We start from the raw sequence: 27,002 nt of genomic DNA on the forward strand, positions 1-27,002 counted from the left end.
TCAAGAGGTCCCATGACACCTCCCCTCTCCCCCCACTGCCTGTGAGAAAGATCTTTGCATTAAGGCAGCTTTCAGGTAAGAAGATAGAGGTTCGGAGAACTCAAGTGACCTATTTGAGGCCCCACAGAAGATGGGTTGGAGGAGGCAAGACTTCCACCTCCAGTCTTGGTGGGGTCAGACCCATGCACACTCTAGACACACAGGTGCCAGCAAGTGACAGGTGTCCTGCAGGTAGAGGAGCCCGCTGAGGCCATCTGGAGTGGAAGACCAGCCTCTCAGACTGGGAGGGAGGGGAGTATGGACGGACAGCTGTGAGGCACCAATGAGGCTGCACGAAAAGCACATGTGACCATCTCACGCACCAAATGATTTCATAGGCTTTGTGTAGTCACGGGCCTTTGAAATGCTTCTTAATCACCTGAGGGGCTTGTGAAATCCCATGGCTGGGCCCCCATTGCTGGGCCTTCTGACTTTGAGGGATTGAGGCCTGGGCACCAGCATTTCCCACCAACCCCTGTAATACTAAGGCTGCATTTGAGGAACTTTCCCTTGGATCTTTACATTCCTTGTCTGTAAAATGGGGCTGTGGACAGCATCAACTCACAGGCAGTCTCTGGGATTTTGTAAGGCTACCTGTGGCCTGCAGGGGATAGGCCACACCTGTGCTGTGGCCTCGGGTAAGAACTGTTCCTTCTCTGAGTCTATTTTACACCTGTAAAAATGCCACCATCAGCCCCTCCCAGCCAGCTCCCTCCGTATCTGCCAGGCCCTCCCTGGCCTCAAATCCCAGTCATCCCCTGCCTCCCAGCCTCCGTACTCACGGGGCTTCCCTGTCTCCACCTCCATGGCCTGGCTAAAGCGGCCACAGCCAGCCGAGGTGCGGGCTCGGACCTGGAACACGTAGCGTGTGCCTGGCTTCAGGCCTGACACGGTGGCACGGGTGGTGACAGCCTTCAGGGTGGAGTAGCTCTGCATCTCCTTGTCCTGGCCGGGGGGAGAGGGCACAGGAGTGGGACAGGAGATGAGGGGCAAGGGGTGGGGGTGGGGGGACAGGGTCAGCCAGGCCCCGCCGCGCCCTCATCTGTCGCCAGCCCACCGCTGCCCAACACCTGTAGTACTTGAGCTCAGCCACCCTGCACCTTCTACAGTACTTCTTGACCTTGTGTCCCCACTGTACCCCTACACCCACCGTACTGGGCCTTGAGCCCCTAACCCCGCACCTTCTCGTAGTACTTGACCTCGTACTCCAAGATGATGCCATTGGGCTGCTCGGGTTCCTGCCACAGCAGCGACACGCTGGTCTGCCCGGCCCGCTCCTGCCGGATCACCACCACCTGGGACGGGGCTAGAGTGACCGGCCAGCCGGTGTCAGGCAGTGGCCTGGCTCTGCAGGCCTCTGTCCCAGCCCCTCTAGACCCTGTGAGGTCCTTGCTCAGCTGGCCCCTGCCCTGTTTCTGCCCTGCACCCCTCCTTCCTGAGTCTCAGTCTGTTGGGAGGTGTCGAGAATCAGCTAAGGCCAAGTGGGAAGACATGCCCATTGCTCCCTGTGCCCCCTTGCAGCCCTCAGGCCTGGACTCCTTGCTCATCTCTGTTTCGCACCCCCTTGGCACCCCACCTCCCTGATAGGGTCATGCATCCTGTTTCCCCAGAATGCCTGGGAGCTTGCTGAAGGCAGAGACTGCACATAGTAGGTGCCCAATAAATGCTCTGGGATGACTGCCATGGGGGACAAAAATCAAGAAGTAATTGGGAAGGTCTTGAACAGAGGAACCCTGCCATTCTGGGAGTCAGGTGTGGGGTCACACCGGGCCCTGGACAAGTCAAGTCATTTGCTGTCTCTGGGCCTCAGTATCCCCAGGCATGGAATGCTTCACACTGTGTGCACCAAGCCCAGTCCTGGGAGGGAGTTGGTGGTGTTGCTCCCACATGCTGCCGTTCAGGGGTCTCCCAGGTAGATGATGCCTGGGCAGCAGAGAATGACAGGTTCAGGATTCAAGGTGGGAGTATGAAAGATCTGGGTTCAAGTCCTGCTGCCACTTGCTGACTGCATGAGTACTACTGAGCGGCTCTCTGGGCCTGAGTCTTCCTTTGTGGCCAGGTGGGAAAAGGTGCTGTGGGCCAGGCCTGGAGGGCATGAGGGAGGCATTAATGGGGAAGCTGCCCCAGGCGACTCCTAGGTGAGTTCTGATAAGCGGACTGGAGAGACTGCACGTCCAGAGGCTGAGCTAACAATTAGCTAGAAGCGGCCAAGTGGTCCACGGCCGTGGTCCACAGCCATAGCAATAGCAGCAGCTCAGGGAAGTGGCCGTCACAGCGATTTACTGAATAGATGCCCTGAGCCAGGTGCTGGGCTAAGCAGTGTGTTCTCCCTTGTGCTTCCCAAGCACATAGGCAAGTGTGAACATTTCCACCTTACCAGGGGGGAAGCAGAAGTATAGAGAGAGAAAGTTCTGGAACTAGGCCTATGACAGCCACTGAGCCTAGCTCTGTGTTTTCTGAGTCAGGGTCTAACACTTGCTAGGCACGTGCTCTAGCACTTAAGCCATACCTCCAGCCTTTTTTATTTTGAGCCATACTTTCAGCCCTTTTTGCTTGCTTGGCTTGCCTGCCTGCCTTCCTTCCTTCCTTCCTTCCTTCCTTTCTCTCCCTCCCTCCCTCCCTCCCTCCCTCCCTCCCTTCCCTTTTCCCAGTCTATCTATGGACCCTGATCTTCCTACCTTTGCTTCCTGAGTTGCTAGGATGACAGGCGTGAGCCGCTATACCCCACCCATGTCCTGCTTTTCTAAGGGTGGGAAGAGCCCCAGCTCTAGATCATGGTAGGGAGAGTGACTACTGCCTGCAGCCCGCAGCAGGTCCCTGGGCAGGTAGCACTCTGAGTGGGGCCGGGGCGTCTCGCCTACCTGCCTGGTTCGTGGTGATGTTGACAACAGCAGCGTGACGTGGTTCGGGACTCAGGTGGGACACTCCATTGACGGCCTCGATCCAGAAGGAGTAGTTCATGTGGGCTAGCAGGTTGGCCACCAGGAGGCTGGCCTGCGCCAGGCTGGTCTGCTGCGGCACGAAGCGGGTGCCGCTGCCACACGCCTCACAGCGGCTCAGGGCCCAGGGACAGCGGCGGCACACGGCGTTGTAGGTGATGTCGCTGCGGCCGCCCGGGTCCAGGGGAGGGGCCCACTCCAGGGTCACGGAGGTCCCGTTCACGCTGGAGATGAGGTTCACGGGGGCTGAGGGGGGTCCTGGGGGCAGAGGGTGACAGGCAGAGCTGGTACAGTGTCCCCATCCTTGGAAAGGATGCCTCCATCACACTGGGAGCTGCTGGAGATGAGGCCACATCTGTTCTGCCTTCTGGAAGCTTCCGGAGGGCCGGGCCCGGAAGGACAGCATCAACTTCCCGCACAGGAGCCCCAGTTCCCATGCTAAGCAGGACCACGGAGACTCTAGGCTAAGCCTCTGAATTCCCATCCAGAGCCTATGGGAGGTGTCCGGGGCCTGGTCCAGCGACATCCCCTCTTCCGTCCCTTAGCCCCTGTGTTGCACTCTGTGCCAAATGCCACGGAGGCCTCTGTGAGGGAGCATGAGGAAGCCGAGAGGCTGCCACGCTCATGGCTGTGCTCCAGGCAGCCCCCCCTGCCCCCCTCTGCCTACCCCAGCCCCCAGCCCTGCCCAGTGTGGGCAGCAGGAAGATTCTGGAGGGAGGCGTGGCCTTGGGGTGGATCCACTGCAGGGGGCAGGGCTGGGGGAGGACAGGAGGGCACTTGGGACTTGGGGTCTCAGAATCCCAGGCAGGGGATTCTGGGTCTAGAAACTAGACCTGCAGATCTCAGAAAGACAGATTACAGTCTGCGAGGAACAGCAAAATCAGAAGGTGTGCGCACCACAGCCGAGCCCTTGGCTGGCTCCTGTTCCCAGTGGCTTACTGAATGTGGTTTGAAAAGAAGCCAGGGCCGGCCCAGCCGCACACAGGAGGCCACAGCCCTCTGGCTGCTCATCTTGCCCGAGGAGCCCACACTGCCACGGTGTCACGCAGCCACCCCGCACAAGCACGGCCTCTCCGGACACACACTGACCTGCAGGGCCAGGTGTGCATCTGTACACTAAGCCCACAACCTCACTCATGCCTGAGAATCCTCTAGATGGGAGAGCACAGGTGCACGTGTCTCCCTCACACCCAGGCGTACAAATACCACACACACGCGACACACAGGTCCTCTGCAGGAATGGCCTGCTGCCTACCAGACCCACACGGCCAGAACACAGCGACAGAGCACTCGGTGCACCCCTAAGAGGCAGCTCCAGACACTCAGCACCCCAGGCTGGCCCAGCTACAAAGACGGGGGATGGGGGGGGTCTCCTCTGACTCCCACCCCTAATGCCCTCTGGAGAGAAGAGGCTGAGGGAGGGAACAGACAAGTGAACCTCCCCTCCCCCCCGAAAGAGGGCAAGGGACTGGGGACACAGTGCTGGAGTCTGGAGAGGTCCCTCAGTCCCTAGCCCCGTGGGGCCCCAGGGAGCGTGGTCCAGGCGTACTCACGGGTGCAGGCCGAGGATGGCGGGTCGAGGGCGGCACGGTAGTAGCTGAGGTCGCAGTGGCAGGCCTGGGCAGCCGGGGCTGCGGAGTGGCTGTGGGGAGGGCAGCGGGCACACAGCTGGTCTCCGGGAGCTGACTTGTAGAAGCCCAGCTCGCACGCTGTGGGGGAGAGACAGCTGCGGTGAGCCGGCCACCCGGGTGCCCTGGGGACAGTGCTCCTGGCCCCAGCTCTCCTGGTAGCTCCCAGCAGGAGCAGCGGTGCAGAGCCACGGCATCAGGAGGTACCTTTCCAGAAGCACAGAGAGGGCCTGTGGCTTACACAGGGTCTCACAGCATGTCAGGGGCAGAGCTGACACTGGAGTTCCAGCCTCTCCAATTCCCCACACCTCTCCTCAGCCTCAGAGGCTGTCCTCCGTGGGGACCAGAGGGAAAGGAGGGGCCCATATCGTGGGCATGGTTTGGGGGGGGGGGGTAGGAGGCAAAAGCAAGACAGGAGCTGGGGCTGGGTAGAAAAGAGACACATGCAGAAGGCCTTTGGTTCCCAAACCCGGAGCCCCCCTGGTAAAGACAGATTTCCAGTCCTGCTGGAGACTGGAGGTGGAAGAGCCAACGCCTGGCCGAGTTTCCAAGCTCCCCGGGGAAGCCCACTGCAGGAAACACAGGCTGGGCCCTCCCAGACCAGCCCAGCAACGGTGGGCTGCCCCCATCCTGTCTCCTAGCTGCCACCTGCTTCCCTCCTCCCCTGGAGGATAATGTGGGCCTCCAGCCCTGCCTGCACTCATGCCAACTGCCTGTGAAGTCACTTATTCACTCAATCACTGCTTAGAAGCAGAGCCCTGAGCTAGGCGTAGCCTCACATGGCGGGGGGGGGGGGGGGGGGGAGGGATCCTCCAGGAGCAGTCATATCAGGAGGCACACAGCAAATGGGGATTGTGTCCAGGTAGGAAACAGGAGCCCAAGGGAGGAGCAGTGAACACTGCAGGGGCTGCCTGTCCAAGGAGCAGGACAAGCGGGAGCTATAGCCTGAAGGTTAAGAGCAAGTCAGCCATGAAGAGAGTGTAAATATTCCAGGAAATGGGCACCTCATGGGGTTCACTGCCCACTCAACCCTTCTTCCAGAGGCTTCCCAGCACTGAACTAGAGAACCTGGCATCCAAAATCCTCCCTGCTGCGCGGCGCCAGTGGCTCATGCCTATAATCCTTGCTACTCAGGAAGCTGAGATCTGAGAATTGTGATTTGAAGCCAGCCCAGGCAGGAAAGCCCCCGTGAGACTCTCATCTCCAACTATCCACTCAAAAACTGGAAGTGGGGCTGTGGCTCAAAGTGGTAGAGCACTAGCCTCGAGCACAATGAACTCAGGAATCGCACCTAGGCCCTGAGTTCAAGCCCTACAAATGACTGGAAAAAAAAAAAGTACTCCCCACGAGGTCAGATCCTACCTGTAGCCTCTTTCACTTCTCACCCTTGGACCAAACTAAACCTCTGGCTATTCTCCAGAGTGGTTAGGCTGTCTCCACCCTCAGGACCTTTGTACATGCCATGCTTTTCTTCTTGGATGCCTTTTTCACTAAGCCCACTTGTTGAGCTCCTATGGCTTATTTCAATTGTTCATTGCAGTTCTCTCTCTCTCTCTCTCTCTCTCTCTCTCTCTCTCTCTCTCTCTCTCTCACACACACACACACACACACACTCCTGAGACTCACCACCAGGGACTCTGGATATATGTGTTTATCTTTGTTTCTGTCTCCTCCTAGATGGGGCAGCTCAGTCCTTGTGGACAGATGGTTGGTAAGAAGAGGGCTGGTTTATTCAACTCAAAGTCCTTGGCACTGGACTCAGAGCTGGCCCAGGCAGCCCTGGGAAGTTTCCAAAAGGAGTTGCTCCCACAGTGTTTGCTGTGGCCAGCGAGAAGCCCCAGGGGTTCAGGTGGACCCAATGTCACATTGCCAGGCAGGTCCCACTTGCCTCCTTGGCACTAAATCCTGTGCCATGTGGACAACCAGGAAGCTTGCTAGGATTCTCTGCATTAAGCACCCTTCTGGAAAAGACAGTGTTCAAGACAGTTTTAGCCCGACACCTGTGACTCATGTCCATAATCCTTGCTACCCAGGAGGCTGAGATCTGAGGATTGCAGTTGGAAGCCAGCCTGGGCAAAACAGACTATGAGATTCTTGTTTCCAGTTGATCACCAGAAATCTAGAAGTAGAGCTGTGGCTTAAGTGGAGAAAAAAAAAAAAAATCTCATGGGCAGGACAGAGGCCTTGAGTTCAAGCCTTAAGACTGGTGTCCATTTTAGATTTTTTTTTTAAAAAAGGGATCATTTGGGCTGGGAAGGTGGCTCAGTGGTAGAGTGCTTGCCTCCCATGCATGAGGCCCTGGGTTCGATTCCTCAGTATAACATAAGCAGAAAAAAGACGGAAGTGGCGCTGTGGTTCGAGTGGTAGGGCACTAACCTTGAGCTGAAGAGCTGAGGGGAAGTGCCCCGGCCCAGAGTTCAGCCCCCCACAACCAACAGAAAAAAAAAGAAAGAAAAGAAAAAAGAAAAAGAAAAAGGGATCATTTCAGAGCATTGCATATCTGTTTAGCTAAAACTAGGTTAATTTCTAAAATTCTGCAGATTTAAGAGAAAACCTGGAATCAGAGAAATGATAAGCCCTGAGTGGCTGCAAAGACCAGAGCCGTGGAGCAGGGAGGGGCTTGGCAGTGGCATCTTGCGGACAATACACCCCTGGGTTGAGGCAGGACTCCATCTCAAAGCACCCCCAGGGCTCAGGCCTGACTGGCAGCTGGGCTGCAGGCTTGGGCTCCTGGTGCATACAGATTGCCCCTCCTCTTCCCAGCAGTCCTCCTCCCCCCCACCCCAGGGCCAGTCCTGGGGGCACAGCTGGCCAGAGGCTTCAGTACTGGGAGCTGTTGGGGGTCGCACCTCAGCAGAGGCTTGACACACACCTCAGCACCTTGGGGTTGAGCTGGACACCAGCAAAGCCACTGTGAGCAACAGACCCCAGGTGCCCCTGCACATTCCCCGGCCCTGCTGACCCCTGTGCCCACATCCATGCCGCCTCTTCCAGGCACCAGGATCCAGAGCAGTGGACCTGCTGTCAGGGAGCTGTCAGAGCACACAGGGACAAGCGAGCAAGCCAGGTGATGTCCACCTGAGGCCTGGTGAAGCAGTGGGCAGGCTGCCCGCTCCCTTTTCCTTCCTTACCCCATCTCCAGAGCCACGCATGGCCACGCTATGGGACCCCGGCTTCCTCATCTGTAGAGTGGGGTCCTGGCAGTAACTGGCCTTGTAGGCAACGGTGAGGGTCACATGCATGAAGACGGAAGCTCAGGCCAGTGCCTGACATGGATGATGGTGTCAGCAGCCAACACCACTGGGTTTGCTTTGGCAGCACTGGGGATGGAGCCCAGGGCTTCCATCATTCAACCACAGCCCTGTTCAACTGCCTGACAGAAAGGAAATGGGCCCAGGGAGCTGCCGTGCCCTGCCCCAGGTCCTAGCTGAAAACACTCACACTTCCACTGTGCACACCACCCCTGGGCTGAGAGATCGCATCACTCAGCAGTTCCCACACATTGGCTAATACCCACACGGCTATAACGTGTCAAGGCCAGATTAATCCCCACAATGAAAATAAAATAATCTTTAATAAGAATACTAATCACTAGGCCTCAGGGAGCCGCAGACCTGGAAGCTGGGCTGGGAATTAGTGGCTCAGACAGATGGAGATGCTCTGGGCTGGGGCCTGGCCCTGCCCGGACACCCAGGGTGCTTCCGGAGCCTGTGAATTGGGGCCAGGGGCCAGGAGGGGCTGCTGCCCATGCCCAGGACACCTTGCCCAGGCCGCCTGGCCGGCTGGCAGCTGCCTGTGGCCCTGGCCACCTCTCTGTTCCCCCCTGTGAAGAGCTGCAGATTTGACAAATAAGGTGTCTGCTGGTGGACGAGCAAAGGAAATTAATTCTAAATCAGATTTTAAACACAGTCAGGAAGGCAAAAGAGCTCATTGTGCCTGCTCCCCCTCTGAAATGAGGCTCTGATATTTATAGAAAGATGATTAGGGCCGCAGAGGGTGATTTATATTCTGCGTCCAGGTGACAGGAAGGACGGTGGTTGGGACATCAGCTGTCTCTTTGTGGATGGCCCCTCCCCCTCCCCAGGAATCGGGGGAGGGGAGGAGAGCAGCCACTGTCTGTCCCTGAGGTCACTGGGTCAGGAACTGGATGGCTTGGGGAGCTGGGAGATTTGAGATTCCATCTACCACTCTTTACTGTGTGTCCCAGGGCTAGTCACATCACCTCTCTGGTCCTCCACCTCCCACAGGTAAGCTGGACCAGTTCTACATGGTTTGTGCTCTGAGGCCCAGTGCAGTCTTAACAAGGCCTCTGAAGAGCCATGTGACCTGGCAGGGCCCTTTTCCCCCAGGGACTTTGCTGTTCCCTCCCGCTCCCCTCCTGAAATCCAGAGCTGCCCATCACCTTTTGGGGGGCGGTTCTAGGGGGGAATAGTGAGACAAGACAGGGAGCCCATGTGGAAGGAGGTCGTGCTGCATGGTGCCCGGCTACGGTAGGTCCTGGACTCCTGACCCTTCTCCCAGCACTGCAGGAAGGGGCTCAGGGCCCCGACGAGCCAGGCTCTTTTCTGCAGTTTGCCCACAGAATCCTCCATCAAGAAACAGGGGCCCGGCACTGGCCAGGGGCTCTGGGGGCTCGGGAGGCTCCCAGGAACTGACTGGAGCGGTATGGAGGACAAGAAAGTGTCCAAAAGGGGCACCAGGCAGCTCCCCGCTCCTGCTGGGCCTGATTGCCCCCTCAGGCTGCCTGGGGAGGAGGTGCTGAGGCTGTAGGATGGACCAGAACTTTCTGTGAGTCAGGGCTGGTCACATGGGCTGCAGGGCGGGGCCTCACTGGGGACCTGCTCGGCTCCTTCCCACGGAAGCCAGCCGTGGCAGGCTGACAGTCACAGAAGCCCAGGAGCAGGGCCGGGCAATGTCTCCCCCCATGCGACTTCACACAGGCATCGATTCCCAAATCTCTCTGCCTGCAGCGCACTAGGAATTAATATTTTTATAAAACCTGTAATTATCCTGCATCTAGCATAATTACGTGGCATTATGATTTAAATGTGAAACTGAAAATTACGCTGCAATTCCCTAACCTGGCTTTGGCATTTATTATTATTTTTAATGGCAATAGGTCTAGCTGTGGCCTCTCTGGGCCGAGGGAGGCCCTGCTGTGTAGGCCCCAAAGTTCCCTCCGAGAGTCCTGACATGCTGTGGAGCCTGGGGCAAGATCCAGTCCTCTGGGCTCCCTCTTCCACCTCCAAGTCCTTCCCACGGGCCAGCATGTTGTAGCACACATGAGGGATAGGAGACTTCATTTTCATACTTGCTGATGACATCCAGAGCCGGGAGCCAGAGCTGACCCTAGCAGGTGAGCACCAGCCAGCCTGCCTGCCTGGTCCTCATGGGCTGTGCTGGGCCTGTCACTAGCTACCTGACTGTGATGCCAGCAGAAAGGCAGTGGGCTCTGAAGAGGACTCTGTGGACATTTTGAAGAGTCCTGGGCTCTGGAGCATGCTAGTGTGGGATCAGGTCCTAACGCTGCCACTTAATACTCAGGGGCCTCCGTTTGTCTCATCTGTGAACTGGGGATATAGTCCCTCACTGAGAGGCCTGTGCTGAGGATGGCAAACTCATGGACTCCCGAAGGCGGGTTCTCCCTGCCCAGGCCCCTGCGGTCTGGAACACTCAGTGCTCAGCAGAAGGCCTGACCTAACATCTACGAGCGTTTATGCACACGTTGCACGTGGCAAGCACCCCAGAACATGTCACAAAGCTCTGCAGGAAAGAGCTGCTAGGGAGGGGCGGTGGAGACAAGGTTAAAAGCCCCCACCTGTGGCTCATGCCTGTAAATCCTAGCTAATAAGGAAACTGAGATCTGATTTTTTTTCCTTTTTGTTAGTCCTGCAGCTTGAACTCAGAGCCTGAGCTTCTTCTGCTCAAGGCTAGTACTCTACCACTTGAGCCACAGTGCCACTTCTGGCTCTTTCTGTTTGCATGGTACTGAGCTTTATGCATGCTAGGCAAGCACTCTACCACTAAACCACATTCCCAGCCTGTGAAATCTGAGAATCAAGATTTGAAGACAGTCTCAGAAGAAAAATCCAAAGACGCCATCTCCAATTAACCAGCAAAAAGACAGGCTTGAAGGCTTGGCCCAAGTAGTCAAGTACCAGCATGAATAAGAAAGCTGAGTAAGCACCAGGCCCTGCGTTTCAGAAATAAAGCCTCCATTCGGTCAGAACAAGTACAGGCCTGACTTCAACTCCAAGCTCCACCCCTTCCCATCAGGGAGGACTGAGCAAGTGGCAGGGCCTCCAGTGCCTCTGTTTCCCCGACTGCCTGCAGATGGACACAGAATACCTGCCTTGCCACCCTGGGCTCATGAGCACTGCGGGGCGTGTCCTTGTCAGCTGCAAGGACAGGAGGGAGGCTGTGGGAGTGCTAAGCCAGCAGCACTGATGTCTGCGATGGGAACCAAGTTGGGGGGTGGGGAGGGAGGCTGGACACCACAGAGCAAAGAACAAAGCAGACACAGACAATGCCACAGAAGGTGCTTTGAGGCTTAGAGCCCAGGACAGGTGACAACACATGGCATCTGGGGACACAAGTAAGGCAGAAAGCCTCCACAGAAGGGCTGGGAGGCTGGAGGAGGGCTCAGTGCCAGAGATTTCTGATGATACCGGAGCTGAAACCGGATGGACTCAGGACTGTCCCTGTGTCACATGAAGTCGCCAGCCTGCGCCCTCTGGTACACTCTGCTCAGTCCTATCAGCAACCAGGGACCTGTTAGGACTTTGCTGCCTGTGGGGCAGAGGGAGAGGTGCTGAGGGGGTCAGTGGGTCCTGGCCCCTGACCATGGCTCCCCATTGCTGCAGGCGATCCTAGTGGCTGACAGGGCCCAGTCCCGGTTTTCGTAGGGGGACACTGGGGACAGCTCTAGCGTCTCTCATCCCTGCAAAGGGACATCCCCTCGTGAGCACCTCAGCAACCGGAGCGTGGGGGACAACATTGGTCTCAACAGTCAGGCTTAGCCGTGTCCAGGCGGCTGCATGATAAGCGTCCAACCCGAGGACCAGGGAGAGCCGAGGAACGCCAGCCAAGCCCAGTACCAGCTGGGTACCAGCTGTCTGCCCACAGAGCGCTCAGGATGTCTGCCCACATGTCCCCACGGGGGCCACAGGTGTCAGCTGACCATACACACAAACACACAGCCTGGGATCTGGATTCCCCAGTACACACTTGACCCAGTTTTAGCACACCGTGGGGCTCAACTGTCCTCTACAGGACCTTGCTCTTCTCTCTCTGGACAACTTGCTCCTAGAAAACAGGCAGCCTGGGTCTAGCTTGAACACTGCCCTTTTCTGCACATCTCTCCCTCCCCAATGCATTCCTTCACTTGAGGTCCACTTTCTTCACTCTCCCCCTAGCTGATAGGTTAGAGGTTTAGTGGTTTCTGACACAGACTCGGGAGGCACAGAGTCTGGCTTTGCCACTTGCCAGCTGTGTGACCTTGGACAAGTCGTTTCACCTCCTCTGTGCTTCAGTCTCTCTATCTATAAAACCAGAATAACAGTTCCTATTTCACAGGGTGGTGGTGAGGATTCAGTTGGTTCATACATGCTTACAACATCTGACATGTGCATATGTTCCGTTAACTCACACATGCTTACAACAAAGTGCTTACAACAAAATCTGGCATGAGTTAGCTTGTAGTATCGTTCCCTGGCTTAGGTAAGATAACCTGTGAGCATTTCCCTGTGCCCCTGCCTGAAAAAAACATATCCAGTCCACTGAGGGCCCCACCTGCCTGTCCCTGTCTCCTTCCTGGCTCACACACAGGTGCCAACACTGAAGTCTCCTCCAAGGTCTTCTGTCCTCCCTCCTCCCAGGTGTGCCACAGAGACGTCCCACGCACCCGCAGCCTCGCCCAGAACGATGACAGCTCTGCCCAGGCCCCGCTCCTAACACAGTGGTCCTGCCTGCTTCCCTCTCCCTAGCCAACCAGCAGCCCCCAGACCCCCCTTACCCCGGCCCATGCCCTGCTCCATCACCCACAGGTCCCGCCCACTTCTCTCCCCCTACCAATCGGCTGCTCCCTAGGCGCTCTCTCAAGCCTCGTCACTTGGAAGCTCTGCCCAGCCCCCGCCCCACACCCAGTGGTCCCGCCCATTCCCTTTCCCGCAGCCAATGGGCAGCCCCGCCCAGGCCCCGCCCCGTCAAGGAAGCCCCGCCCAGGCCCATGAGGCGCGCTCACCCACACAGGCATCCCGCCGCTCCTCGAAGCCCGCGCTGCACACGCACTTGCCGATGGGCACCAGCCACTCGCCCTCGGCGCTGCAGTACATCTTGGGCGTGTCCCGCTCCTCCGAGTGCCGCACGCACTGGCCCCGCACCTCCACGAGCGAGGACGAGTCTGCCCCCGTCACGGCCTCCGAGAAGGCCGCCAAGTTCCGCACCATGGCGGGGCACTTCTTGTAGTAGATCCGCAGGGAGAGGATGGCGAGGCAGGCGCCGATGTCCTGGAAGGCCAGGTAGAAGCCGCGCTTGCCGAGCGGCCCCACGCCGCGCACCTCGGTGTTGAGCTTGAGGCGCCGCACGCCCAGGTCGGCGCCCGTGAAGCTCTCGTCGGCCGCGATGGTGTCGATCTTGAGGAACTGGCTCTCCTGCGTGCTGGCGCCCAGGTCGCGGTCCGACTCCAGGTAGTAGAGGTTGAAGGTCTCCTTGCAGGTGCCCAGCACGCCCGGCATGCTGTTGCAGTCCCGCAGGGTGAACTTGATCTCCGCGTACACGCGCCGGGCGCCGTCGCGGGGCACCCAGCTCGTCCGCAGCCAGTTGTTCTGGTTGGGGCTCATGACGTTGCACACCTGGTACGTGTGGATGGGCCGGAAGGACTCGTCCACCTCGTTGATGGAGTCCCACTGCGAGCGCATGGAAAGCAGCCGGTTAATCGGAGGTGGATGGCACCCTCTGGTGCGTGTCAACCCCCCCCCCCCACCGGGCCACACGACAGCCCTGGCCCAGGAGTCCTGGGGAGAAGACAGACGCCTGAGCCACCTCTGATGGACGGCCCCTGCTGCCCCAGCCAGGCACCCGGAGCTATCTGCCAGCTACCGTTCCTCCAGGAAGGCCTGCTTATTGACTTACAACAGTGAGGAAACAGACTTAGGCACTCAGGCGCCACAGGTCTGGGGTCAGAGGGTTAGAGTGACAGACGGCGCTGGCTCTGTCCTTCTTTGTACCGCTTTGCTCATCCTTGCAGAGAGCGGGGACTTGCTCCAGCAGCTTCCAGTCTGCTCTAGAGGGGTCCTCTCCTCTGCACAGAGGGGCCAGGTGTGGAACACTGCATTGTGCCCCCACCTCAACTCCTACACTGGTACTTGCTGAGTGACTGGCTGATGTATGACTCAGTCCTGATGTCTTAGAGGGTCTCTGTCCCCACCCAAGCTAGGAGCTTCTAGCCCAGGGCCTCCACTTAGGTGAGTCCCAAGATGCCTTGACTTGGTCAGAGTGATTCAGAAAAAACAAAACAAAACAAAAAACCAGGCACTCTCCACTGAGCTCGCAAAGCAGGAGAGGATTGCCACTCTCTTATCATTGCCAACGGTAAGGAATTCATATCTAGAACATATAAAGAACTCTTTCAGCTCAACAACAGAAAACAAATGGCCTAATTAACAAAATGAGTTCAGGACCTAGATAGACATCTTTCCCAAGAAGATACCCAGATGGCCAAATAGCCCATCAGAGGCGCTCAACTTCACTGACCACGGGGAAATAGAAATCAAAACCACAATTAGACACTACTTCATACTCATATTTTTTTCCTAAACCCCAAACAGAAAATAGGTGTGGGTAAGGATGTGCGCCTATGTGTTTGTTGCTAGTGAGAAGATAGAACATCCAGACACCATGGGAGCCAGTATGCTATTTCCTCAGAAAAATTAAAAAATAGGATTACCATATGATCCAGCGATTCTGAGCACATGCCCAGAGAAATGGAAGCAGGGTTTGGGAGAGATATTTGCAGCACAATGGCAGTGGGCTTGTGAGTGTGCGTGGGGGCTCCGGGTCTGACTCCAGCACAGCAAACAAAGGAAAGTCCCATGATAGCCAAAATGTGGAAGTAACACAAGTGAATGCACATACCAAAATGTCAATTTACATTCAATAGCATATTATTCAGTCTTTAAAAAAAAAAAAAAAAAAAAAGGAATGACCAGCCGGACACTGGGGGGCTCACACCTGTAATCCTAGATACTCAGGAGGCTGAGATCTGAGGACTGCGGTTCAAAGCCAGCCCAGGAAAGTCTGTGAGACTCTTATCTCCAATAAACCACCAGAAAACTGGAAGTGGCACTGTGGCTCAAGTGGTAAAGCTCTTGCCTTGAGCTGAAGAGCTGACGGACAGTGCCCAGACCCAGAATTCAAGCCCCACGACCAACCAAAAAGAAAAGGAATGACCTTCTAATCTTTAACATGGGTGAGCCTTGAAGACCTTATGCCGAACAAGATAAACTAGAAACAAAAGGACAAGTGGAGCTATAGTTCCACGTATAGAAAAAAGTACCCAGATACGTGAGATTCATAGAAGCAGAAAGTCGAGGGAGGTTGCCGAGGGATGGGAGAGGAGGGATGGGGAGCGACCGTAATGGGTATGGAATTTCAGTTTTATGCAATAGAGTTTAGCGGTGGATGGAGATGGCTGTACAGCAATGGCGATATATATAACGCCCCTGAACTGCACGCTTAAGTGGCTAAGATGGTAAATTTTGTTCTGTGCCTTTTACCACAGTAACAGTGAATAGGACTGACTGCAGCTCAGCCTGCCTAGCATGCCAGAAGCCCTGGGTCTGACCCCAGCACTGCACCAGCCACACACACACACACACACACACACACACACACACACACACACACAAAATGAAAGGAAGGTGCTGGAAATATCTCCTGCCCCCAGCCCCCGAGGTTCTTCATGCACCCAGCAAGGTGCTATAGAAGGTGACCCATCTGAAGGCAGCCGGGGTGGGGGGGGGGGAGGGTGACAAGACACCTAGCACCCCTCCCCAGGCCTCCTGCATGTGGTATCTGCATGTTTCCTGGCCAGCCTGGCCTTGGGTGAAGCAGGGACCACAGCAGGGAGGGGGAGGGAGGAGCCCCAGCTCCCTCAGTGGCCCACTGGCCAGCAGGGAGCAGACCCTGGCCCGAGTCCAGATGGGCTCCTAGTTGAGCTGGGGTGGAGGGCAGATGGCCAGATTCGGCCACGACACAGATGCCATGCCTTGACTATAGGGCTCTATGCCCTATGCTTGTCCTTGGACTAAGGATCCTGTTGCTGAAGGGGGGCAGGGGGGCTGAAGACCACTGCTCCTGATGTTCTGAGAGTCTGAGGGTTCTGAGCTTGTTCCGCAGGTGCTAGCATAGGGACCATGGGCATCCGAAGACCTTTCCTGACACAAACCTGTATGTCTGACCTTGTCCTTGCCAGCATGGCATCCACCGCCCCCCCCCCAGCACCTGCCCCAGTGAAATAGAGCTCATACAGGCTCATTTGCTCGAGGCCTGAGGGTACAATGATAAAACTCAGAATGCTGCAAGAACAGGGCACTGACACCCTGTTGGTCTGCCCCCATGTTCCCAGGCCGCCCACTGCCTTCAGGGCCAGTGGCAGAGTCCTTGTCTACAAGGCCTCTGGGGATCACAGCCTCACCTCCAAGGATTTATCCTTCTTCCACCCCAAGAAGGACCCGTGCTCCCCCCCCCCCACTGCAGTGGGTGCTCTGGAAGCACTGCACCACATCTGGGGTTAAAGTCATTGTCACAATTAATGGAACACCAAAGAACCTGCCAGCTGCTCCCTGTCTGTTTCCTGCCAGGGGCCTGGAAAAATTAATCAGTTTGATCTGAGCCTGCTCCAGCCATTCCACCAGTGCCAAGGCCCTAGCCTGGCCTGCCAGCCCAGGAGCTGCTCAGAAGTCTAGAGAAGCCAGATTCCTGGAAGTCTGGCACAAGGGCAGATCGGCCACTCCATGCTGGGTGCCACCCACGCTCATCTGTCTCCGGAACTCAGGCAGCTGACTAGGGCACACTGTCTCCCAACTTTTTCTGATCCTGGACCAGTATACAACAAACGAGCTCTGTAGCACTGAGTCCATCACAGCCCTTCTCTGAGCCTTGGGCATCTGATGCTTGAAATGGGGTCTCTACTGCCTGCTCCCTCCAGCCACTCCTGAGTGGTAAGATTCAAGTGAGATCATGGGTCCAATGTATGGCACCAGGTAAAGTGCAGGGTGTCCCAGCAGATGGAGTTCCCAGGAGCAGAGGGAAGGATGCAGCCTGGTTACAGCTGTGCAGTACAGGCCCAGTCCTCCACCAGACGCTAGCCGAATGGCTTCCCTTCTCTAGCCTCCAGCTGCTCATTGTCCTGTATCACCTACTTTGGACAGCTAGACAGCTGCACAGGGCACAAGCACACCCATATTATCATGAGGGAGGGGTGAGGCCACCCATATTATCATGAGGGAGGGGTGAGGCCTGCCGGGATCACACTGGTGAGGAGGCTGAGCATCCTCGCCCTTAAGGTTGCACACTGCCTGGCAACTAGGTAGCTTTTCTGATGGTGAAGATAGCCTGGGACAGGCTTGCTGTGCAGGTGGCTGGGAGACTCCAGAAGCAGAGGGTGGCAGAACTTCAAGGACCATCTCCAAAGGCTCCCCTTCCTGCTAGGCAGGAGATCACTCAGGAAGCAGGAGCTGCAGTCTCCATATACCAGCCTCGCCAGGGCTCAGGGCCAGGGACCCTGGGACTCATGTTCCTCTTTGTTTCTCTCTGGGCCAGTCCCAGGCTCCAGGACAAAGTTTTTCCTGGGCTCCGAAGACACAGCAGGATCATCTCCTGCCATGGCCGTGAGGAAGGACTGCATTTTTGTGTGTATGTGTGTAGGTCCCGGGGCTTGGACTTAGGGCCTGGAAGCTCTCCCTAAGCTCTTTTGCTCAAGGCTAGCACTCTACCACTTGAGCCACTCCTCCACTCCCCACTTTTTTTGGTGGTTAATTGGAAATAAGAGTCTCATGGACTTTCCAACCAGGCTGGCTTCAAACTGTGATTCTCTGATTGCAGCCTCCGGCACGGCTAGGATTACAGGTGTGAGCCACCAGGGCCTGGCTTTCACCTGCATTTTTAAGGTAGCATTTGGGCTCCATGTGGACATCATGTCCCCCATGCTGCGTGTCCCCGGGTAAATTCCTTCATTTCTCTAGGCTCCTGCTTCCTTTTGATCTTTCTGGTGCTAAGACTTGAACTCGCCTCATGGTTCACAGAGGATAACACTGCTCCAGCACTTACCCCGTGAGCTGGGTATGTGAGCCAGCCCCAGTCCCCGTGGATGGTCGATGTGTCCAGCAAATTCACTGTGAAAACGAGAAGGAGGGTGTCAGGCTCCTGCCATGACCCCTGACTTGGGCGTCCAGTCTTCCCAGTGGCTCATGCAGTTCAGAATGTGTCACCTTCCCCTCTGGGACCCTCAGTTTCCTCCAGAGAATGGGGACCGTGGTGGCTTTGGGAAGATGGCCTGCCCCTCGACTCACCTTGGGGACCTGAGGACAGTCACATTCATACTGGGATGTCTCACTGCCCAGGCAGGCCTAGTTTATGGGCCTCCCTGCCTCCCAAGAGGCTGCTTGCCCTTTTGCTGAGGGATTTAGAAGGGCTGCCTAGTGTAAACCTGCCGTGTGCTGGACTCTGTGAGGTGCCTCCTGTGACTCTCAATAGAGCCCCTGGCGGTCGCTATTGCTTCCGCTTTAGGGTGGAAGGTGCAAGGCTCCGAGAAGTTTGGGAACTTGTCCAGAACCTCAAGGTGTGGCCAGCAAAGCAAGTCCATGCCAGGTCATGCCCTGCGCCCCAGGGGACCCTGCATGGCTTCAATGACGAGGTAAAGAACCCATGTTTGGGCTGAGACATCCAGGTCTCTCAACACAGCCACTTGTTAGGAAGTGATCTTTCTTGCTCAGCTGTGAAACGGGTTGGTAACATGGAAGACTGCGGATAAGGGTTAAGAAGCCTGGAGTAACCACTAGGACTAGAGCATGGCCCAGAGCTAGTTCTTAACCTATGTTGCATTAAGTCCTGGCCTCCGGCCTCTCCCTGTCACTGATGCAGAGGTGCACTGAGCTGTTCGGGAGTCAGTACTCCCATCCCAGCCATCTCCATTGCTGTGTGTGCCTGGGGAAGTACCTCCACCTCTCAGAGCCCTGCTTCCTCTTCATCTGTCTGGTGGCAACCGGATGAGAGGGCTCACAGTTTCCTTCCAACTACCCCAGACCACAGGCCTGGGCAGGTCACAGAGGTGACAGCTGGACCTTCTTAGAACTGTCCCTTGGGGAGGCAGGGCATCTTTCTGCCTGAGATTGGCATAGCTTAGAGGCTGGCCCTCAAGATGGAGACAAGTGTCCTCAGGAACCGTGACGCGAGGGCGCTCCTGTTTGCTGATTTCCTTCTTGCTTCCCCCCTCCCCGCTGTAGTCAGCCCCCTCCCCATACCAGCTGGAGAAGGGCTGCAGACCAGGGAAGGGGCTTCTGTGCTCAGGGTTGGGGTAGGGTCAGGGGATGGAGCAAATGCCCATCGAGGGATCCCCTCCCTGAGCCAGCCCCACGCCAGGGGTACAGGCAGAGAAGGCTTCCTGCTTCCCTCCCTCCCTTTCAGGCAATGGAGAGAAAACTGGGTCAGGCAAGCTCTTTCCTTCTGCTAGCTGGTGGGAGGGGGGAGGGGGCCCGCACTGCAGTTTCCCCCAGACCAGCAGGGGACCCATTGGTTCAGAGGGTAGGGAAAGGACACAGATGGGCTGCCCTTACCCTAACCCCAATCTCAGATGTGGGGCTTAGGCCCCTTCTGGCATAGAATGGGCTTAGCTCAGACTTGCCCCTACCCTTACGAATGTCCACTGCCCAGGATTGTCCCCAGTGGTGGAAGGGGGGGGATACCCTGACTTCAGGTCCACCTTCTGGGCTCTTCCCTCTTGTGGAAAGCCCTAGAACATTTGGGGGTGACTATCAGCCAGTCAGGGGGCTCAGATAATCCACACTTAGGTCAAAAGTCAATCCTACAGGGTGCAGGAAGGGCTATAGGGTTCTTGAGCTGTTTGTTGGCAATTCTTTCTAGATCCTTCTCTGTCCCTCTCCTCCCCTCCTCCCTTTCTCTCCCTCTGAACCATCCCCACCTCTCAAGGGAAGCCCCAGGCTGCTGAGAGTTGATCAGGGCCAGATGGGATTCTCGCAGTAGGCCTGCCTGGCAGGGCCCTGAGTCCCCAAGGATAGTTCGACCTGGACACTGCAGCTGGCCACTCCCCTGCCTCTTACCTGCCAGAGATGGAGTCACCTGCCGGCTCTGGGCCAGTCTCTGTCTCCCTACTCACAAAGAGAGGCCTGGACTCCGTGCTCTCTGGGGGCTGACAATGCAGCACATCACAGAATATCTGCGGGCCTCAGTTTCTTGATCTGACAGATGTCCACAGGCAGCCCTCCTAGACCTGCTGCCCAGGGCTGGTTGGGGGAACCAAACGGGTCCCTCCTGCTCTAAGCGGCACAGATAATTCCTCGGCCTCTCCCACTTGACTGTGGAAGGCATTATCAGATTCCTTTCTTTCTCCAGCACTGTCACCTTCCCCATTCCATTTCACTGAGACTAATACTTAAATTGATTTACATTCCCCTAGGACACAGTGCATAGTGGTGAGGCTGGAGAATCCGGGGTGGTCTAGGGGTATCAGCCAGGATGCGAATGCCCTGAAGACCACTCCGAAGTGGAGGATAATTCACCCCCAGAAGTCAACAAGGGGCCATAAGCCTAGCTTGGGGGGCTGTAGGGTCTGGCCCAGCCCACAACTCATTCACTGAGGGTAACAGTGGTGGCTATGCTGGGTGCAGTCATCTCTACTGGACCTCACAGCCTCTTCCCTCTGTCCTGCACTATCAGGGGTGGTGCTAGAAAGGGCTGCTGGAGCCCTGGGCATACCCTGGGATTTGCATCCTGTGGCTGGCTGACCTGCATGGGGAAACCCTGCCCAGCTGGGCGCTCTGCTGCACTGATCACATGCTGGCCCCGGGCTGCGCTACCCAGACGCTAGCCTTCCCTTCTGCTGCCCACGTCCCTGGCCTGAGCTCTAGCCTGTTCTCAGATGAGAGCCTGGGAAAATGCCCTCCCCAAAGATGCTGGCCTCACAGCCTGTGACTTATAAAGGATCCCCCCCCACCCTCAAAGAAAGTGAAGTAAGGAACCCTGACTCCCAGGGCTTTGCTGAGGGACTCCTTTTGAGCGATCAAGAAACCGACCAACCCTTACCAAACCTGGAAAACTGTCCTCTCTGGCCAAACCCCAAGAGCCTCAACCTTGTGCCACAACCCTGTGCTCTTCCCATATGATCCTCTCTTCGTGTCCTCAAAATCTAACCTCATCGCCGCTCACACGGCCAGCCCTGCTCTGCCTGCCTGCCATCCCACCTCTCAGCCACCCTGCCATGGCCCCGGTTCCCTACTGCCTGGGGGTTTCCTGGGGGACTGGGATACATTTCTGTGAGCAAGTTTGAGGGTGCTGTGACACACATGCATGCATGGATGTCACGTGTGTATTTCATATGCATGTGTGGGCACACTGTTGCATGGTTGTGTATAGGGGAGGGGGGCCTCTCTTGCCCGGAGCCTCACCGGCCTGTGTCTGCTGACAGAGGTAAGCTGGATGAGTGTGTGTGTCCGTGGGCAGGCTGCCTGAGTGTGTGTGTGAGGTGTGGATCTGCCCACTGTGCTGGTAGAGGAGCAGTCTGTGCCACAGCTCTGCCTCCCCACAGCGGCTCCCTCTCCTGCATACAGCCCCAGCCCCAGCCTCCTGGGCCAGTGCCTCCAAGCACAGGCGGTGCAGGCCAGGGTCTGGGGCATGGGAAGCAGAGCCCAGTGTCATCATCAATTAGACCTACAGTGTTTAGAGGGTGGGGAGTCCCAGGGCCCCTCTCAGCTCTCCCTTATCCCACTCCCCAGGAGAAGTCTACCTCCCAGACCCTTCTGCTCCAGAACACTCAGTCCACCCCCGCCCCCACTCCTGTCCCCGTGGCCGGAGTGACTGGGTCACTCGGTTTTTGACCCGAGGCCAGTCTCAGTTGCTCCAGCCCCTGCCCTCCTCCGATGCCACTCCTCCAGCTGGTACTCTCCCCCCACGCCCTCACCCCGCTCCCAGGGCACCCCTCATTCCTGGGCGTCCCCCTACCCGCCACGCAAGGGTCCTCTTCCCTGCTGGTCGCTCCTCTCAGTTCGTGGCCCTGTCTCAACACCATCTGCAGCCCCCTTTCCTTCAGCGATCTGAACCTGTCCCTCCTTCTGGTGTCCCTCTGTCCCCGAGTGCCTGCCGCTCCGTCCCGTCCTGTCCCCTGCCCGGTCTCTGTCCCCTCTCCGCTCCGTGCCTCTCGGCTGGTCTCCGGTCCAGTCCTGGCTCCGTGTCCCCGTCCCCCTGCCCTCCCCTCCAGCCTCCGTCCCGCGGGTCCCTGCCTCGGTGCCTCCCCGGCCTCGCAGCCCCGGGCTCGCGGGCTCTGGAGCTCCTCAGGGTCGGGGCCGGGGAAGTTGAGCCGCAGGCAGCGCGTGGCGCCCGGGCCGCCGCCCCCCCTCGGCCCCGGGCCGTCCCCGCCGCGCCCGGACCCCCGCCGCGCCCGGACCCCCCGCCGCCGCTCACCTTCGCCGCGCGCCGCGGACACGCAGGTGGCCGCCGCCGCCGCGGCCGTGACGACCCAGAGCGCGGGGGGCAGGCGGCCCCGGGCGGGGGCCATGGCCGGGCGGGCGCCGCGCACCCTCGGGCTCGGCCGCGGCGGCCGCGCGTGGCGCGCTCCCTCGTCTCCCGCACCCCGGCCGGCCGGGCGGCGGCGGCGGCGGGCGCACACCCCGGCGCACACGCGGCACACAGCCACGCGCGGGCACCCGCGCCCGCCGCCGCCGCCCCGGGCGGGGGCCGGCCCGTCACGGCGCCCAGCCAATCAGCGGCGAGCCTGAGGGCGGGTGGGGGGGGCGCGGAGACCGCACTGCCGCCGCCGCACGTGCGCACGCTCGCGCGCCCTCCGCCCGCACCTGGGGGGGCGGCGCGGCCCCGCGCCCGCGGTCCCCACGTGGACTCGGCCGCCACGCGCACGGACACGGGGCCCGGGCCGCCGCGGGACCCCGGGGAGGACGCACGGGAGCCGGGCAGCCCACCTGCACACCCGCAGTCGCACGCACGCGCGACCCTCTCCAGGCACCCCGGGGTGAGGGCGGGCGCGCTCCTGCGGGGGCTCAGCCAGAGGCCGGTCGCGCACGCAATGGCAGCGCTTTCAGGAGAAAAAGTCATTTTTAAAAATAATAGTTAAAAACCCTCTCCAGCCAGGCGTGGTGGCGCACGCCTGTAATCCCAGCTACTCCGGAGGCTGCGATCTGAGGATCGGGGTGGAAACCAGCCCAGACAGGAAAGTCCGTGAGCCTGATCTCCAATTAACTACCAAAAAGCTGGAAGTAGAGCTGTGGCTCATGTGGTAGAGCGCCAGCCTTGGGTGGGTGGGTGGGGGACTCAGGGACAACACCCAGACTCTGGATTCAAGCCCCAGGACCCGCACAGCCAAACTAAACCAAACCAAACCAAAACCCTTCTCTGCCTTCCCCAACCCAAGATTAACATTAAGTAGCCTCCAGGTCTTTGGGAAGAGTGAAATCCAATACAGGCCCAGAGACCAGGCAGGGTAGAAATCCTGGTAATGTGGTTTGGGGCACGTTCCTTAGTCTCTCTGAGCCCCAACCTCCATGTCTACAAAGCAGGGCTCACAGCCCCTCTGTTTGCAAGCTTTTGTGAGGATTAAATCCAAGGGACCAGGTTAGCCCCTAGTGAACCACCAGGAACACACGCAGCCAGAGGCCCCAGTGGCAGGTATTCCCACAGGGCACATTGGTTCCCACTTTTCCCTGCCCAGCTTTCCCCACCTTCCACCCGTGCCCAGGAAGAAGGGCTTGCATCCCGGGAAGACTCTGGCTGGGTGGAGGGGGGAAGGGGTGCAGGACTCTTTCCTGGAATGGATCTACCCCCTTCTGTAGCCCTTGTACAGTGCTGGGCCAAGCAGTCCAGCAAGCAGGGGAGATACCAGCAATCTTACCTCCAGCCCCTGAGCCCCGTGGCTCCACCCTGTGTCTTCACTCCCAGCTCCAGGGTCATCAGCAAGAGTGGGACCTTCCCAGTGGCTGCAGGTCACATCATTGAGTGACAACGCCGGAGACACACGTGGTGTACTCATACCTGCTTTAGGTATCTTATACACCTGCTCTGCTCCAAGCCCCAGCAGCTCTGCAGGGTGGGGGGGAACAGGGGAGGAGAGTGACACCCAAAAAGGCCATCATGACTTAGGTCACATGGTTGGGTAGATGCTAGAGAGGGATCCAGAGAAAAATCTGTCTCCATAGCCCATTTCTTTACCCTGTAGCTTTCTTTAGCCCATAAACAGGGATATTGGCTCCATTAACTAGCAGCTCAGACTACCTCAAAAAATGTAGGGAGCCTCCTATTTCCAGAAGCTTCCCAGCAGATGCTAGCTGGGATTTGAACTTAGATGTCTACGTGAGACAGGCAAGTGCCCAGAGAGGGTGCAGCTCCAGCCACCTTTGCCAGTGACCCTGAGAGTCAGGTTTGCTGCATTTTCAAGAGCAATTGTCTATGTGGGACTTTCCCGTGGTATCCTCTGACTTTTGTGAGCAGCTAAGATCCCAGTATGAGCACAGGACACAAGACTCAGGCTGTAACCCAGTTCAAGCTTCCAGGAACACATGCAGGTAAGAAGCTCCAGGTAGGGTCTGATCCCCAGTAGAGGAGTTCATCCTATGTCCTATCCACTGTGCAGGGGAGAAAACCCAGGTTCCAAGCGGGGGGGGGGTCCCCTGAGGGACCAGGGAAGCATGAGGGCCTGTCCCATCCTGCCAGGGTCTGCTCCTCACCCCAAATCCTCCTTAGCAAAAGTAGTTCATTTCACCCAGCCCTCCATCCCATGCCCCTGTGGAACCCCCAGGTGTGTCTCCTCCCGTCTCCCCCACATCCCTCCTTTCTGCTGTCCTGTGTGTCAGAGGGCCTCATGGGGATGAAGAAGCCACTAGTTTGTCAGCTCCCACAGGGCTCCGGGCAGGTGACATCCCACATCCCCTCCCAGATGGCTGAGCAGCCACAGGACGCCAGGGTGGCCAACCATGGTCCTGGGACAGTGGCACCTTAGCACTGTCCCTCACTGGTCCCCTCCAGGTGCCCCCACCCCTGCCCTTCCTCTCACTGAGTCCCTGCGGAGTGGGGCTTCTGCTACTGCAGAGGGGAGGGGAGTTCTGTGAGGGAGCTGAGCAGGATCTGCAACAGCTGTAGCTATCTATCCCCTCTTCTGGGCTTGATTACACAGCAAGGGCAAGGAGCAGAGTCCAGAGCTGGGTCCTGGCTGGATCATTGCTGTGTACAATAGATGCCCCAGAAACACTGGTTGAATGACTAAGTGACCCATCCTGGCATTCAAGATACATCTACCCATAGGCTGTTCCTGGATTTCCGATTCAGCTCTACTTCTGGGTTGCTGCTTAGGTGTGGCGGCTGGACCTGCTATGGAAGGCTTGGCCAGAATTCTCCGAGCCATGATCTGAGCACTCGCATCCCCACCCTTCTGCACAGTGGGTCTGATAGACAAAATAGACTGAGTAGGGTAGGGTGGGCAGGGAACTTGGTCGGGCAACAAGTCCCTCCCTTCTCTGGGCTCCCACGCCTCCCCACCCACGTCTTTTCCTGCTGGGAATGGGAAGAGGAGTCACAGAGAAGCTTTCCTTATGAGGCTCATTGAGAGGGCTTCTGGCTGAGCCTCAGTTTCCCCAACCATACCGATGAGGAGGCCGAATGGCTTATGAGGCTGGAAGGTGTTACTCACTTGTCACTCTACTTTAAAGGAGGGACCTGACACCCCCCACCCCATAGCTCTGCACACTGGGTTGTGTATTTTGGAGATGTAGAAGATGGGTGTGAGGATGACGCTGACATCCACCAGCTCCTCAATCCCCACCCAGGGTGGGGCCACCCCCACCTGTCCATCCGTGCTGTGGTTATCTTGTCTGCATCTCATCTGTCCAGCGCTGGCTGAGGGCCCCCCCCCCCCCCCCCCCGTGAGGGGCTGGAGGGGGGCGGGGCATGCTTCACATTTGCATATCATCCCCTTGCTGGAGGATGGAGCCAGTGGAGAACCTAGAAAGAGCTTGGGTTCCAGGCAGGTGACCCAGCCACTTCCTGGCTCAGCCCTCAGCTTCTGTCTGTAACGTGCCACCCCACCAAGTGGCTCCCTGGATTTCTTGTTGTAATGGACACTGCACTGGGCCCTGCTGGCTTTCTTAGCCCCAAGGTGTGAGCTTGGCCCTCATTGCCTGGGGCTGGAGGGGAGGCCGCTGCTCAGCTGCAGGGAGTGACACCCCGTCCCCCACGCACGCAGACGGAGGGCTATAGACCAAGCACCCAGCACCACTTGGTATTTAAGCTTTGTCCTCCCCCTCCAAAGTCTGGGCTATAGCATCTTCAGACAGAAATACAAAATACACCACACATGAAATTTACATTTCTTCCACTATCACATTAAAAAGTAAAATGAAATAGTGAAAATAAATGTAGGAATATATTTATTAACCCAATGTTACCTAGGTTTGAAATCTTATTCCTCAAGGCACTATTCCCACACACATTGGGCTCTTCTGAGTGTGCCAGGTACTCCCCTCACCTGGGGGCCACACTGACCAGGACTCTGTCCTCCCAGAGCTCCATCTAACCGGGAAGACATTCATTTGGCAATATTAAATCCTTTCACATGTAAGGGAATACCATAGGCACCAAACCTTAAAATCAAATTTACAATTAAAAATATCGTTGGAAGTCCTTTTGAAGCAGGAACGCTTGAATGTAATGTATCTCTTCCTTGGGGCTCAGGCTTCACTGTGAATCAAGAGATGTGGAAGAGACGCTGAGGTGAGTTTTTTGGGGCCACTGTGGTGGTAGATGGTTTGAGGCAACAAGATCCCCTGGGACACAGAGGCAGGGGGCTGGTCCCGGTGCTTGGCTGGAGTGACTCCTGGCTGTGGGTTTCTCTGGCTTCCCCTCCTCTGTCAGCTGTCTCTTCTCTGGAGTCCAACTACCTCTGAAATCCACTGTTTCTAATCTATTGTGGACTTAGAAAAAAACAACAACACTGGTGAGAATTGCAGGTAGTGTAGGAGTCAGTGAGGGACTTCCCCATGTGTGTAGAATTTGAGTTGGGTGTTAATAGTTGAGGTGCACAGAGTTCCCTTCTGCTTATGCCTGGCTATTCTCGAGGCTATTTGTTCTTGGGTTGGAGGGTAAGAGAGGTGTTGTTACAAATACA

General features: G+C 57.4%; 2 protein-coding genes across 3 annotated transcripts in view; both read right to left on the reverse strand.

Annotated features, from left to right (window-relative positions):
• Nucleotides 1-22,394, reverse strand: part of Epha8 (EPH receptor A8) — a 29,633-nt gene extending 7,239 nt beyond the window's left edge. For both annotated transcript variants that reach the window (XM_070037679.1, XM_070037677.1), the window contains exons 1-7: nucleotides 22,301-22,394; nucleotides 17,936-18,000; nucleotides 12,849-13,512; nucleotides 4,532-4,687; nucleotides 2,901-3,236; nucleotides 1,221-1,345; nucleotides 822-984 (exon numbers count right to left, since the gene is read on the reverse strand). In XM_070037679.1, the coding sequence (XP_069893780.1) occupies nucleotides 822-984; nucleotides 1,221-1,345; nucleotides 2,901-3,236; nucleotides 4,532-4,687; nucleotides 12,849-13,512; nucleotides 17,936-18,000; nucleotides 22,301-22,394 (1,603 nt within the window). The remainder of the gene's footprint in view (nucleotides 1-821; nucleotides 985-1,220; nucleotides 1,346-2,900; nucleotides 3,237-4,531; nucleotides 4,688-12,848; nucleotides 13,513-17,935; nucleotides 18,001-22,300) is intronic.
• Nucleotides 22,395-26,541: 4,147 nt separating this feature from the next.
• The window catches only part of Zbtb40 (zinc finger and BTB domain containing 40), an 89,976-nt gene continuing 89,515 nt past the window's right edge, over nucleotides 26,542-27,002 (reverse strand). Inside the window, exon 18 of the mRNA XM_070037681.1 lies at nucleotides 26,542-26,808. Coding sequence (XP_069893782.1) covers nucleotides 26,794-26,808 — 15 coding nt within the window. The 3' untranslated portion in view covers nucleotides 26,542-26,793. The remainder of the gene's footprint in view (nucleotides 26,809-27,002) is intronic.

The sequence above is a fragment of the Dipodomys merriami genome, unplaced genomic scaffold (genome assembly GCF_024711535.1).
Source record: "Dipodomys merriami isolate MVZ:Mamm:240054 unplaced genomic scaffold, mDipMer1.0.p SCAF_28, whole genome shotgun sequence".
NCBI lineage: Eukaryota > Metazoa > Chordata > Mammalia > Rodentia > Heteromyidae > Dipodomys > Dipodomys merriami.